The 14,647-nt window shown below is 39.4% G+C and overlaps 1 protein-coding gene across 1 annotated transcript in view; it reads right to left on the bottom strand.

Annotated features, from left to right (window-relative positions):
* The window catches only part of LOC308185765 (transient receptor potential cation channel subfamily M member 3-like), a gene marked incomplete at its 3' end in the record, with an annotated part of 188,020 nt that extends 174,357 nt beyond the window's left edge, over nt 1-13,663 (bottom strand). The window contains exons 1-2 of the mRNA XM_080574311.1: nt 11,915-13,663; nt 5,561-6,066 (exon numbers count right to left, since the gene is read on the bottom strand). Coding sequence (XP_080430437.1) covers nt 5,561-5,839 — 279 coding nt within the window. The 5' untranslated portion in view covers nt 5,840-6,066; nt 11,915-13,663. The remainder of the gene's footprint in view (nt 1-5,560; nt 6,067-11,914) is intronic.
* Between the last annotated feature and the right edge of the window lie 984 nt (nt 13,664-14,647).

Below are 14,647 nucleotides of genomic sequence, written 5' to 3'. Positions count from 1 at the left end.
GCACAGGTAAATTACTACCCTCATTTTACTGCCAGTATGGTGCATATTACTTTCAGAAACACTTAATGTGCTAGCTCACTCATAATAACAGTATGCATTAGGATTTTTTCCAAGTACCTTGCTTTTTCAGTTCAGACTTTGTAAGCTTGCCCTCTCATTTTGTTGATGTTTGAAAAGTGTATATGGTAAATTAACTGAAATGATAACCAGAATCAATTCTTTAGCCGTGAAAAAATCAGAAACACCTACTGCCAACTAGACATCAGAGGACTGGCTAAGAGAAAAGCCAGCACTTCTATTTCTTAAGTGCATAGCACAACCTAGTACTACCATTTTGTTAATATAGCATACAAATCCACTTTAATTTTAGAACCTATTTGTCAAAAGTATCGTGCCTGAATTAATGGACTGTTCTGTCAGTCCAATAACATTTTTTCAAACCCACAAGGGGGAAAAATCAGATCAGTCCCTCAAAATATAACTTTCTCCTCTTTTACTGTCACATTTTCTTAAAGTAGAGGGTTCAGAAGTATAAATATTTACTGTTTTACACAGAATACATTTCATTCTTTCATCATGCAGGGGAAGCAAATAGTTCATTCAATTTATGCAACTAAAGTTTTCAAAAGTATTCTGAAATTAAATTATATTTGGTAATCAAATAGCAATGACATTTTAGCTGATTTAAACTGTTGAGCTGTGCAGTGTATCACCAAGTACCTACTATTGGTGGTATTTCACCTGTGTTCCTAGTCTTTATTTTTAAATATCTGCTTTACGGATACAGAGAAACTTGCCATAGCAGGAGAAATACTGGACATGCTTCTATCCCCCCATTTTCAGCCCAGCAAGAATTTCACATGCATATGTTACTACACTTAAAAAGAACAGTGTGTCTCATCCCAGTGAAGCATTTTTCAGCTTTTTAGTTTTACTTGGGTTACCTTATGAGTTCTTGCTAGGACAATCAAATAAAAAATAGTTGAAAAAAATAAGATCCAGCTTCTCATTTTTTAAGAAATTTGGTGCCTGATCTCTTCAAGTTTCCAGCAGTTCCTGGAGCTAGATTAGGCTGCTTCCCAGGTTGAGAAAGTGTTCTGTGTATTTATTGGATAGAGCTGAGCAAGCATTTTTACTGAGCCATATGCTGGCAAATGTTAACCAAAATATTTTCTCCACCATTTCTTCTGATTCATTTTGTTTCCTTTCCTCTGACCCTTCCAAAGCTAAACTCCTGTCTTCCAAGTCTACTTATTGACATGCAATTAAAATTCCTTATATATATATATAAAAAAAAGTAGTCTTACTAATAAAGATAGGTAGAATAATAGCTGAGTAATTTGCTGCTATCCAGATGTTTAATACAATTCTTCTAGACAGGCACATCTCTAAATCTGTGGTGTTAAGTTCATTCAACATTACACTCGTTTTATTTTCTGGTTGTCTGTTTAGTCTCAGTTTAGGGTTTTTTGTTTGTTTGTTTGTTTTAATGCATTACTCATTCCTTGGTTCAATGGCATGTATCATAAGTAAATCAGTCCCAAGCAGAGGTGCAACATCTGTAGCCTCTCCCATGGCACAGAGTCCTCTGAGTGAAATCTTCAATATGATATCATTTGTCAAGTTTTAAAGAGCATATAAACTTGCTCTTTAACCTAAAATATCCGAAATATTTGAATCCTTGTATTTCAACTAGGCTTCATTTCTTGTGAGACCACCTCTTCTTCTGGCATATGCTGAGTATTCTGACTCAAAAACTCTCATTCACCATAAAACAAACAGAAAAGTGACTACCAGAGCTTTTGGCAAATGTGATAGCTCTTGTGTCACACAATGGCACAAAGTGGAGTGGGGCTGCTTCCACTAGTATTAATTCTACACTAAGAAAAAATAAATAATAAGAAGAATCAAGTTAACAAGACCTTAGTCAAACACACAAAGAAACAAGTTTCAGAACTCAAATAGAAGAATGGAAGCTGCACAGTCACTGTTGGAAAGACCCTCCAGAAACTAACCTGACCATATAGAAAGAATTATGGTTCCTCTCTCTAGCACAAAATCATCCTCTCTGCACATGAGCTCCAGGCACTTCTTAGTCCTCTTCTTTCAGATGGGAAGGCATTAGGTGAGTTAGCATGTCTTTAAGCATCCTGAGACAACCACAAAATGTACCAGCATTGAATGTGCTACAGGAAATATTTATTAGGAGAGAAAATGGGACAAGTGAAGGATGAGCTGATGACGAAAGTCATAAAAATTCTCTCCAGTAATTTGTCTCAGTCTCACATCAAATCTTACTTCATATGTAATAACTTCTAGTATTCTGCATGCCTGTTAGAAATTTTAAAAATAAAGTAATAAAATTAAATTTTAAAATGAGAGGGAGAGGGAGAATAGGATTATAAAACCATTCCTAAACATGAGGGTATTAGTGAAGTGGGTTAGAAGAGAAACATATGCCTTAAAGAAAAGCATAGGCAGCAGAGTTGGACAGCTGCTGGGCTTGTCAGCATCTGCAATAGTTTATCTAAATCAAATCAGGCCACTAAGGCCAGAGACAAATCAACTGTCAGTTTGTGCAACTGAGCACTGCACACCAGTTCCACAAGATGGAATAGAATCATAGCCTGCCTGTTGAATAGCACATTTTATTAGTTATTTTAAATTGGTCTTTTTTAAGGCAATCCCATAGACTGTTAGTGAGCAATATGAAGTGAGAGCATCCACATAAGTCCAAGACACCAGTATTTGTCTAAATCCACCAGTTTGAAACTACAGATTTTACACTTAAAATTGTATCCACTTCAAACTTTTCTTTCAGAAGACATGAAATTAATTGAAAAGTTCTTGCTGTTTACTATCAAGGTCCAGAGCATGCCACAGTGATTTTTTCATGTGTAAAATAGGTAAAATTCTGCTATCTTTCATTCTTACAAATTCAGACAAAGCCATATTCTTAAATTCGATGATGTAATTTAGCTATTTTGTTCTGATAAGCAAAAGGCTAAACTAAAGCATAAGAAAGACAAAGATACAATGATATTTCATATTCTTTTACTCCAAGTTTAGTTTACGTGATGTAAATAGAGTTTGGCAACCATAAAAAAAAAAGATAATAAAAAAAAATAAGTTTCTGCAGAGTTATTCTATAACTGAAGGAACCCTAAGCAGAGAAAGGCTGTATTAAAAAGCATCTACTGAACATCTACTGAGATGCAATATTACATTACCCCTTAAGACCGCTTAATCCATTTGGAAAGTAAGGAATTAAAAATGGACTACATTGCATTTGCCATTCCAGTGACTGTGCATTCAAAGGAGCGTTTTCATTTAGGGATAAAAAAAAAAAAGTTTATGTATTTTTATTTTTATTTTTGGAGAAAGACGCAAAAGAGAGAAGAATACAGACATCTTCTGACGAATTTATATATTCAAAAAAATCAAATTCCTGGAGGAAAAACAGGAAAATATTTATACTGCTTATTTAGTAGTTTACTACTGCTGTTATCACTATCTTTGCTTACTAGCTTTTGTAACAGGAGAATTCACCCAGATTGGTTATCATATCTTTTGGGGAATTGGGACAACGGGGCCCTGTTCTTACATGAATCACTTGCTTTGAACACACTCCATAATAAAAGACAAAGGTGAAAAGTATATATCGGAATCACCATTTTAAGCTGATTGAGATGCTGTTATGCGCATTTCCCTCTCTAATCAACCAGCTCTGCTCCTCAGCTCAGGAACATGCCAGAGTCCTACCTCTTTTGCTGTGGTCTCCCACACCCCACATACCCCTCCATGCAGACACTGCCTATCTCTGGTTATTTGCCCCACTCTTTTTCACTCTGCAGAGTCCACTCCCTAACTGCCCCTAAAGGGTTATAGCAGTAGCTTCAGAAAATCATTTTCAGACAGCTCTTTTAATAATTAATCATGATGTTCACCCTTAAAACATGTGCAATGAAGAGAAACTATACACAGGGGGGCAACATTTTTCTGCCAAAAAATAAATGTTGCAGACTTTATGTTAATAAAATTCCCCATATATAAGTTCTCATTCCCCAGAAAAAAAAAAATAAAAATAATATATAAAAAAATAAATATATATGTATTCCTAAATGTATCTGACTTGTCAAGTATGGTTATTTTAATGTGTGCTTCTGGTGCAGGGTGGGGTGGGGAGGTGGGGGTGGTAAGCTGGAGGGAAGCATTTTAAAGGGAATCATACTGCTTTCTGATTTGTTCTGTGTTACACTTCGGTTGTATTTTGATTTTCCAGCAATCTAAGTTTTGTCATCTATTCTTTGGAGCTGCTCACAAAGTACCTCCAGGAAGCCATACACCTTTCTTGGAAACAGCAATATTTTTCTGTGCTAGTCCGTTCCTCTCATGATGTGATAAATACTTGTTATAAGACACAGCATGGTCACTTGTGCACTACATAACCATACGTTCAATAATACTTGCACTATCATATACGGCACTACTATGCAAATATATTGCATTAGTAAGGAGTGACCTAGTTTCAAATCTATCCATACAAAATCAAGTGGTTACATCAAATGTTACATTCCAATACACTACGAGAGTAGCCATGTTTTACCTGGCTGCATATTAATTCCAAAGCCAAACTATCAAGATGAAAGAAATTATTAGTGGTACAAATCCAGCGTTTTAAAATATATCTATATTACAGGTACAGAAGCCAAAAGAAACCTAAACCTATTGTTTAAATTTTCATTGTATAACTCAATTATTAAGAAGTTCCAAGAACAAAGAAGACACATCAGCTTAATGTTACCTTTATTTTCCTCAAAAAGTTGATTCATGATATTTTGTATTCTATTACAAATTCCTCTAGATTAAAGGATTTAGTGGGATGTGGAGTAGTAGTGATATTTCATGTGCCAAAATTAGGATCCCTACATTGTCTATAACCCCCCAAAAATTCTCAAACAATAACCTTTTAGGAAAGCACCTTCAAAACTGTGCCACTTGGCTTAAACAAACAAAATCATTGTCGGAAAGTTTCACTGAACGCTGTCTGCACTATCAATCTTTGGCGGACCCTACTCCTAAATACAGCTTTCTACACATCACGGTAGTCTTTGTCCACTCACATACAGTTCCATTTACAAATTGGTCTGAGCGGCAATGGCTATTTCTTGGGGAGCAAATAACCCCAAAGAACGGACTGCAGAAGACTGCTCACAAAGGAACACACCTTAAAAAGGGACTCCTTCCCCTTCCCTAGAAGTTCATGGCTTGATCTTTTTAAGACAAGGCAAACGGAAACATGGATGATATCCATCATTACTTACTCCCTTTTCATCCCTCTCCCAAACCTTTTTCAAGGGACAAACATGCTGCGCAGGAGTACAGAAACGCAATTTCGGGATATTCAGGTAGTCGCAAGGGGTTGTAAAGGTAGCAGGGGAAGTAATTAATAGGAAAGTTGGGACTATTTCTGCATTAACTTTCCAGCAGCGGCGACGGCGGTCTTCCGGGCAGATGCTGGGCGGCGGGCACCGATTTTCAAAGCGGGATGTCACCGTACCTTAAGAAGCCTGACGGACGGGAGGAAGGCGGCATGGCACAGCTTCCGGATGGTCCAGTTGAGCGGCCGGGGAGCGTCGGTCTGATTCATGACCCCCCGCGGACCCCGCCGGGAGATGAGCCGCAGAGCTGGCAGCGCCCGCCCGCTGCCCGGCTTGGGGGCATCCCCCGGGCAGGGCGCGCCGGGCGCGGGCAGAGGGCTGGGCTGGGCTGGGCGAGCCGCTCCTCCGAGCCTCCTTAAGAGAGCAGCGGGCTCCTGCGTGGGAACAGCAGTGCTCATGCATACCAAATGCGGAGGGATGGAGGCGATCGGCCCGCCGCTCGGGGCAGGCTGCGCTGGCTGAGCGGAAAGGGGCAGCCCGCATAAAAAAGGAGGCTGCAGTGCGAGCTGCTGCTGCTGCTGCCGCTCCCGCTCCCGCTCTCTCCCTCCTGCCCTCCTCAGAGAGCAGCCGGGTTAGGCTCTCCTGGGCAAGCTCAGCCATCCGCCTCGCTCCTCCGCTTGCTTCCCTGGGCGAAAAGCAGAGCAGAAAGGAGAAAATTTAAATAAAACGAGCGGAGGGGTGCTTGCACTTTCTTCCCCAAAGCATTGCCAGGAGAGGGAAACCGGCATGAGGGGAGGGGCCAGCTATCAGACGGCAAAGATTGAGAAGGGAAAAAAATAATTCACTCTTGATTTACCGATATAATGGACTTAGAAAGCATAGTTTCATTGATCTTGCACAGTATTGGTGCACTACTGGCAAGTGACAGCATTTAGAAGCTGTGCTATGAGAGTATGAGTGCTAGCATGTACAAAAAAAAAAAAAGAAACCTTCAGAATTCAGGTCATGTCAGCTTAATAACTAAATTGATGTGCAGAATATTTCTTTTTAAAGACATGGAAACACATGGGGTTGTAATACTGAGGCACTTCAAACACAGTAAAGCACACCTTTGTTTGGGTGGTAACTGGCTTTCCCAGCTAATGAAGATATTAATGCTAGCTTCATCATGCTGCTAGCCAAATGCTACCTAAAGGAGAAATACTCTTACCCCCTCCCCCCCCCTTTTTTTTTCTTGGTGTGGGGGGGGGGAAGGAGGGGGGAAAATTACATGAAGCAAGTATTACAACTTCCTACAAAGCATTGGAAGCACTGCCAATATTTTATTTTGCAAGTAATAACCAATCTTTACTCAGATTATGAAGGAAAAAAACACTTCTCAAGAGAGTTTTAAACCTCTCATACCTCAGGTTAGAAAACATGAATTTAGTTTACTTGGCTAGATTTCACTGACCTGTAATTTTCATATACTATATTACTCCCCATTGTACATGTATTGTGTACGCTATTTATAATTTATTCTTATTATGGTGACAATGTTCATCAAACTGGCTGACATGAAACAATAATTCTGGTTCAATTTTTAGAGTTTGTTTAAGGACAAACAACTCTGGGGAGAATAGGTAAGATCAGTACGTCTGTTAATACTATCAGATCCTCCAAGGTAAATGGAGGATCCTAAAAATATTGAAATTACCCCAGTAGAAGAGGGTAAGGATTGATGTTTACAACCCAGTCTTCTCCTCCAGAGGAAGTCTAGCCCTTGTCCACAGATCAGTATTCTCCAAACCCAAGGGTATTAGAGTCCATGCAGAAGGAGCCCACGTGCATTGAAGTGGAAGTGCAGTACGTTTATGCTTCTTTCAGCATACACATACCAGCCAGCTCCACCTCACTACACCCTCTCAAGAACTCTTTGAATGTTGCTGTTTGATCTCAGAGTCTTTTGCCCAGGAAAGAGCAGCCCAGAACACGGTGCAAGGCCGACTGTGTACCAGAGGAGATCTCTCACCCATTCCACCCCACTGTACTTCTCAAAACTACAAAACTTCAAATCTTGAGACATCCATGGAACAGAAAGGGTAGAACACCAGGAATCATTCCCTTCTGACAAAGCCTTTGCCAATGCAGATGTATTTCTGGTTATGACTGGACAGCTAGTTTAAGTTACACATATTTAAGTGCATTCTCACTTGAGTTCCCTGAATCTATTTGTTTTATAAAAGGAGGAAAAAACATGCCATTGATAGTGAAATTGAACATGATAAGGTACATTATTTTCTAAAACTATTCTTCTAAGGCTCTTTTGCCTCCACTAAGGAAGAAAAATTAAGGAGGTAGACAAGAATATTCCTGACCTTAAATAGCATGCCCCTTCAAATGTATGCAACATGACAACTTTTCTCTGTTTGAAAGGAATTAATATTCAATGATTAAGCTTTGGGGGTTCACAAATCAGAAACAAGTACTCCCAACACTCCCAAAACTATGCCTTCCTCCCCCTGCCTCTTTCTCCCCTTCCCCTCCCCTTTGCCTCCCCCCCGCCCCCTCCCCCCCAGCCATGCTGATAACTTTCCTTTACCCTTGAAGATCAGTAAAGAGTTTCTTGGTAAGGACGCCAGGCTGAACACTGCCTTGACCCTTTCACAACTGTTTTGCATTAGGTATCTGTCACAAACCAAAATGTTCGGTCTGTGCGCTAGGAAAAAAGAAGGTGAAGAAATCATAGCATGGCATTCTTTTCAGTGAGTACAGTAACAAATCTCTGAGGAGGCTAGAGAGTTGAAGACAATAAAGAAACATAACAGATAGCTTTAATAAACTAAAAATAGTGAGCCCGATGTATCTTAGCTTCCACAGAGATTCCTGTCTTTGAGATGGAGCTCTGCCATTGCCTTCTTATGCAAACAGTACCTTAGGGACAAGAGCTTTTATGCGCTGCAGTGCTTAATACACACCAACCTTCTTTCACAAGCCTATTTTCCATGGCCTTGTTGTGCTCTAATCATCTGTATTTGTAGAAAGCAAGTGAAAGAATGTTGACTTCTCTTGGTGACAGTTAGGAAGCACTGACAGACAGGACAGTAACTGACATGGGAGCTTCATTTCCACCACAAAGTCCCTGGGTGATTTGGATAGATCATTTAAGCCCTACTTGGCTTTAATTTCAATTCATTTTAACTTTAATGTACATGTCTTACCTACAAGGTATACTGCAGTCACTTTGAGGCTCTTAAGTGTAAATATGAAAAAAGCCAAGCAAGATTTCTTTGTCTTGGCAGCAGCCAACACAATTTTCAGTAAATGTTAGTGGTAAAGGGCTAGAAAGCAAAAGAAGAAAATTTTGAGCAGCTTATTTTAGGAGTTGTTGATGAAGTCTGGTTAAAAAGTATAGTGAAAGATGAGGGAGATGCTTTCCATTTGTTTTGTGGGGCTTTTTTATCACTTCAATGAAAAAGTTGGAGTTCGAAGCTCTTGTTCAAACTTGTTGGAGAAGTAAGTGCTCAGCTCAGCTCTTGTACAAGCTGAGGTCCATTTGGAGACAAAGGGATGCAGCAATCCCACTAGAGTCTGAATTTCTATTCGACTAGACCCAAAAGACAGAGCTGCCAGTTTCAGATTAAAACACTTCTTCCTTATAGCATGCTCACTGCACTATCAGTATTCACATCTAGTTCTTTGTGTCTTACAAGGGAGTGCCTTTGGTACCACAGAAAACAGAAGACAAATTCAATTGCTTTGTGCATTCGGAGGCATTTCTACTTAAAGTCATTGTTCATGGAAAGCATTTTAAGAGTGCCTCATTGTAGATTCCTATCAACTAACATAATAATACTGCTACAGTTAGAAAGCTCTGATACAGTAAACTTTAACACCTCTGGGAATGCTAGAGAATGAAAAATAGCTGAGGAGTATCCAAACCACTCTCGGCACACCAGTAGCATCCAACATTTTCAGCCTGAGAGCAAGCACTGGTAAAAAAGATGTTACGGACAACAAAATTTCTTAACCCAACCACTAGCCTACTTTTACGAGTCACTCAGCACAAGAAATGAAGCAGTCTTGCTTATGTACCTCAAGAGAAGCTGTTCTTGTTATTATCTGTACTTAAGAGTCCAGGAAAGTTTTTCTGTCCTGCTCAGTTAACAATTCCTTTACAAAATATGAGGTACAGCTTAGCTGGGGACAAACATCAGGTGTAGGCAGGTAAATTTTCCTGTGATACTACACATGATTTTCCTGTGTATACCAACAGACATAAGAAGAAAGATACTTCTTCATAGTGCAGTTATGCAGACACTTTGTTAAGGCTTCCTTGCTCTCAGAGCATCTTTCCTGTTTCCCTGAGGGCTTGCACAGCCCAGCAGAGTAGCAAATATGGAAGAAAATAGAGCTACGCTTGTGCCTTTTTGCTTGTAGCACTCATCATCGAAGTACTACAAAGGCAGTCTGGGGCAAAGGCGATAGTTCTTCATAACATACTTTGCTCAAGTGAGTTTATGTTTATGGAGGAAATGGCAGGATGGCAATAGAAGTATTTCAGAATCTTTGCAGGTCTGTAAATTAAACATTAATGAAGTGTACGACAATGAACAATAGTGTATATTTATAATATCAATAGTGCTTTTTTTTTGTTTTCCAACACATGCACATTTCAATTTATTTATTTTCATTGTGCATAATTTCTTGCAAAAATCATAGAATAGAAAAATGGATATATGTTAGAAAATTTGGATAAACTATACTTAATTTTATGCCCATCATTACATCTTAATGGGCACAGATGTTTTTGTACCTTAACTCAACCAATTAAGTAATTCATAAAATTTTCTCACTGCTTTCCATCTTTTCTATTCACAGCATGCCTGAGGTGATTTTTTTCTGCTGTTATCATTGCTGAGGCATTTCATACGTCTTCTGTCATATGCTTATATCCATTAGTCCTTCTCCTCCAGACACAGATAGTGTTAATGTAATGTTTATACACTTATTAAATGTTAATTAAATAATTTATCCTAGGTACAGGCAACTCTGTTTTGAGCACATCCATAAATGATACTGGATGTAGCTATAAATTACATCTTTAGGCAACTGGCTGAACAGCTAGAATAAAGGGTGTTCTTTCTGGTTTGTTATTCTTATACATGTGTGATGAAGCCAAAGATGATGAAACTGTTTATATGCCAATTCACTGATACATTAAGGTCACCTTTAACTGATCCACATGTGGCTTTTGCCTGGGAAAGTACCTGACTGAGCTACCACAAAAGATCTCAGGGACACTGTAGCACACATCCACTGCAGAGAAGCAGGGGAACTTGGGGCTATAAAACAGCAAGTAGTCTGAGCATTGCAGACATACCCAGTGCTCCTTACAGAGATGTTTATTTTCCCAGACACCCTGTTAGACTGCTTACAGCTCCAGAATGAGCAAGTGAAGGTGTAGATTCAGTCTCTGCAAGCAGAAATTGAAGTTTCAGCCAACACCACGCAAGCAGACTTTGCCATTCTCTGTGGTTTCACTTCTGTAGCTACTGGCAGAGAGTCTTGATGATTTGCACCATTTTAGCTTCAGTTGCTCTTTCAGTACTTAAAAATCTGCCTACCCTTTACTCTTGAATCTGTATCCAAGAACGGTATGTTTCACCACACATTCTTCTTTAATTGCAGCCTGCAGAGTTTATCTTTGAAAGGGATTAAAACACTTAGGCATGTAACACTCATTTTGGGACTAGAAATGTGCTTGGTTGATTTTTACTTAGAAACAAATGCTGTATTTTAAATTACAATATTTCTTATTTTAGATTGACTTTCAAGCGTAGGCAAGCTGTTAGTATTGCAACCTCTATAGCATACAACAGAAATTAGGCTGCTCAATTTACAGATTTCTGTTTATGCTAAAAGTTTCTCTCCATCTTAGCCATCATGTTCCAATCTGTACTGTTTAACTTTGTGTTATGGCTTTCCCAGATTTGACCTGTAACCTCATTTTCTCTATCATTTATAGCTCAGATACCAAGGTTGTTAAGCATATCAGTGAAATATTTCACTGTAGATAAATGGGAAACTTTTTCTAGTTTTGATTACCTTGTTAAATACAGAACAAATATGAAATTTCTTGGAAGGAAGCAATTTACCCTGCCCAATAAGCATTCCATCAAGAACCCAATATAGCAACCATCTTGCAATAAGACACTTCTCTTTGCTACAGACTGATACAGTATATGATGGGGCCTGTCTCACCTCTAAACTTAGTTCTTTAGAATGGTAAAATATGTTTGCATCCTTTCAACATGGTGGAGAATCACAAAAATTTCTAATACCTTCTGCTATGAAGCTATAAAGAACAAGAAAATCAAGCAATATTTTCCATGGGTATTGCATACCTGCAGGCACCCCACACACCAGCTTTACTTTTCTCCCAGAGGCAAAGACCTTACCCTACAGCAAATGCCATCTCTGGTGATAAAGCTTCCTGCAACTTCTTGGCTCATACTTGCAGGATTGAGCACATCTGATATTTCATTACTTGCCTGCTTTCTCGAAGATTCCTTTCCAACAAATCTTTATTGTCTTCAGTGTTCATCAATGAGGAGAGGTATTCCTCTACTGTCTTTAGCACTTCCTTCATCTGCTTAGCTAGCTGCCTAGCAGTATTCATATTGGTTTGCGGAGGTAATCTGGCCACCCAGTGCTTATGGCCAAGAGTGTCTGTGCATGGATGACTGAGTCACCAAAACTGAAAAGACCATACTTGAGCACCGACATGTCTGAGAGGAAACACTGCAGCAATAGAGGGCCCAGGACAGATGAACACAACAGACAGCACCACAGATGCATCTGCTGATCTGATTATCAAATAAATTGAACACAAACAGGTGTACTGCTATCAACTAATAGCAAACAGCTCTTGGTAAGCCCTAAAATAACTCTTATTACATAGAAGTTATTAAATAACTAACAGTATACTTGACATTTTATTAATTAGCAAATTAATCACAGAAATTCAGGGTCAATGGTCAGAAATGTCACTGTAAAATAAAGCTTGCTCAAGAGCTATAAGTATTTTTTTCCTCACACATTCTGAACAGCAATGTCTTCCATTAGGCTCAGGAAGATGACTGTCTTACAAGAGTTCTAATTCTCTACATACCCCGTGCAAACGGTGTATTTCATTAAAAACAAAACAAAACAAAACAACAATAAAAAAAAGGAGCAGTGTAAGATTTAGATCTTTATGAAATTAAACAAAACGGGAATGACTGAAGCTCATCTAAGATGTGGAACAACAATATTATTCAAAATCACTTTTTTTTTTTTTTTTTTTAAATAAATTGAAAAGACTCCTGTAGCCTGTTTTGAAATTGATGAAGGTCAATTTCAAAACTGACTTCCTTAATCAAATTTGTTTTTAGCATGGTATATGTTTGGTTTTGATTTATTCTTAAAGTCATATATGGATTCATATATTCTTTTTATACCCTGGGCTCACACATGTGGACAATTTTACACCTACATTTGCATTGAGACAATTGTAAGCACATGTGTAATTGGACAGCAGCAAATTCTATATGGTAAGATATGGGTGTTTACCACAATGTCTGTTGCATTTGTTATGTATTCAGTGGCACCCTTGGAAAAAAAGCAAAGACTTGGGCCTTCTAGACTGATGGCTGATCAAAGCTGTGGTAAGAATAGTTAATACCCTCCAAAGATGGTAATCTAGTTTTGTACCCAGGCACAACAGATGGGTGACACAGAAGGTGCCAGATGAGGGCAACAGTGAAAAGCACATCAGCTGTATCAAATAAGCTGTAGTCTTAGCTTCCACTTGCCTAACCAGAGCCTGGCCATGCAATGCCTGGTTTTGTAGGCATCAAGGCAGATGCCTGTAAAAATTAGAGAAATGGTATGCGCTGACTTACTTCCAGCCCTAACAGAAGATTCAGACTTATCAAGCACATATACTACCATTAAATGTGACAAATGTGTCTTAGTCAATTTTAGTGTGGTTTGATATTGCATATATATGATATATTTCTTGAAGTCTTGTGACTGCAGATACCTGGGAAACTACTGAAAACAAGACAAAACAATACAAAACAAAAAGCAAAGCAAAGCAAACCAAACCAAACCCACACTAATTAGGAGGAAATATTTTCCAGTAATTGCTTTTAGGAAAGACAGAAGAAAAGAAAGGAAACAACAACAACAAAAACTCTGCTTGTCTTTCTTAGAACCTCTTTTGAACATCCCTTCCCTTCCCTTCCCTTCCCTTCCCTTCCCTTCCCTTCCCTTCCCTTCCCTTCCCTTCCCTTCCCTTCCCTTCCCTTCCCTTCCCTTCCCTTCCCTTCCCTTCCCTTCCCTTCCCTTCCCTTCCCTTCCCTTCCCTTCCCTTCCCTTCCCTTCCCTTCCCTTCCCTTCCCTTCCCTTCCCTTCCCTTCCCTTCCCTTCCCTTCCCTTCCCTTCCCTTCCCTTCCCTTCCCTTCCCTTCCCTTCCCTTCCCTTCCCTTCCCTTCCCTTCCCTTCCTTTTTCAAAAAATGTTTCCTGCTCAGATATACACCATAATTTAGTTTCTTCCTCGAACAAAAAGCACAGAATCAGGAAACAATCAAGGAACTCAATTCAGCAACTAAATTCAGATTGATAATTTTTTCCAATATCTGAAGTCTGTTTCACAGTTTACAGCTTAATTAAATCAGTCCATTTGAAAAATCATCATTCTTGAGGCCATATCTGGAGTACTGTATCCAGCTTGTGTACAAGAGAGGCATGGAGATGCTGGAGAGTCCAAGAGAGATCCAGAAAGATGGTAAAGAGCCTGGAGCTTCTCTCCTATAATGTAAGGCTGAGAGAGTTGGAATTGCTCAGCCTGGGTAAAAGAAGGCTCAGGGGGAATCTTGTCACTGATTATAAATACCTGAAGAGAGGGTCCAATGAAGACAGAGTCATGCTCTTGTCAGTGGTGCCCAGTGATAGAACACGAGGCAATAGGCACAAAATGGAACACAAGAGTTTCTGACTAAGCATCAGGAAACATTGTGCGGGTGACTGAGCACTGGCACAGATTGCCCAGAGAAGCCCTGTAGTCTCCATCCTTGGACATCTTCAAAAGCCACCTGGTTTTTGTTCCGGGTGTCCATGCTTGAGGAGCGGAGTTGGACCAGGTGGCCTCCACAGGTCCCCTTACAAACTCAACCCTTCTGTGATTCTGTGATATTTCCAACATACCTTCCAAAACTATATAACCTCTTGGGGTGGTTTT

Source organism: Anser brachyrhynchus (genome assembly GCF_964034855.1).
Source record: "Anser brachyrhynchus genome assembly, chromosome: Z".
In the NCBI taxonomy this organism is placed as follows: domain Eukaryota; kingdom Metazoa; phylum Chordata; class Aves; order Anseriformes; family Anatidae; genus Anser; species Anser brachyrhynchus.
This window is presented reverse-complemented; position numbering and strand designations above follow the sequence as displayed.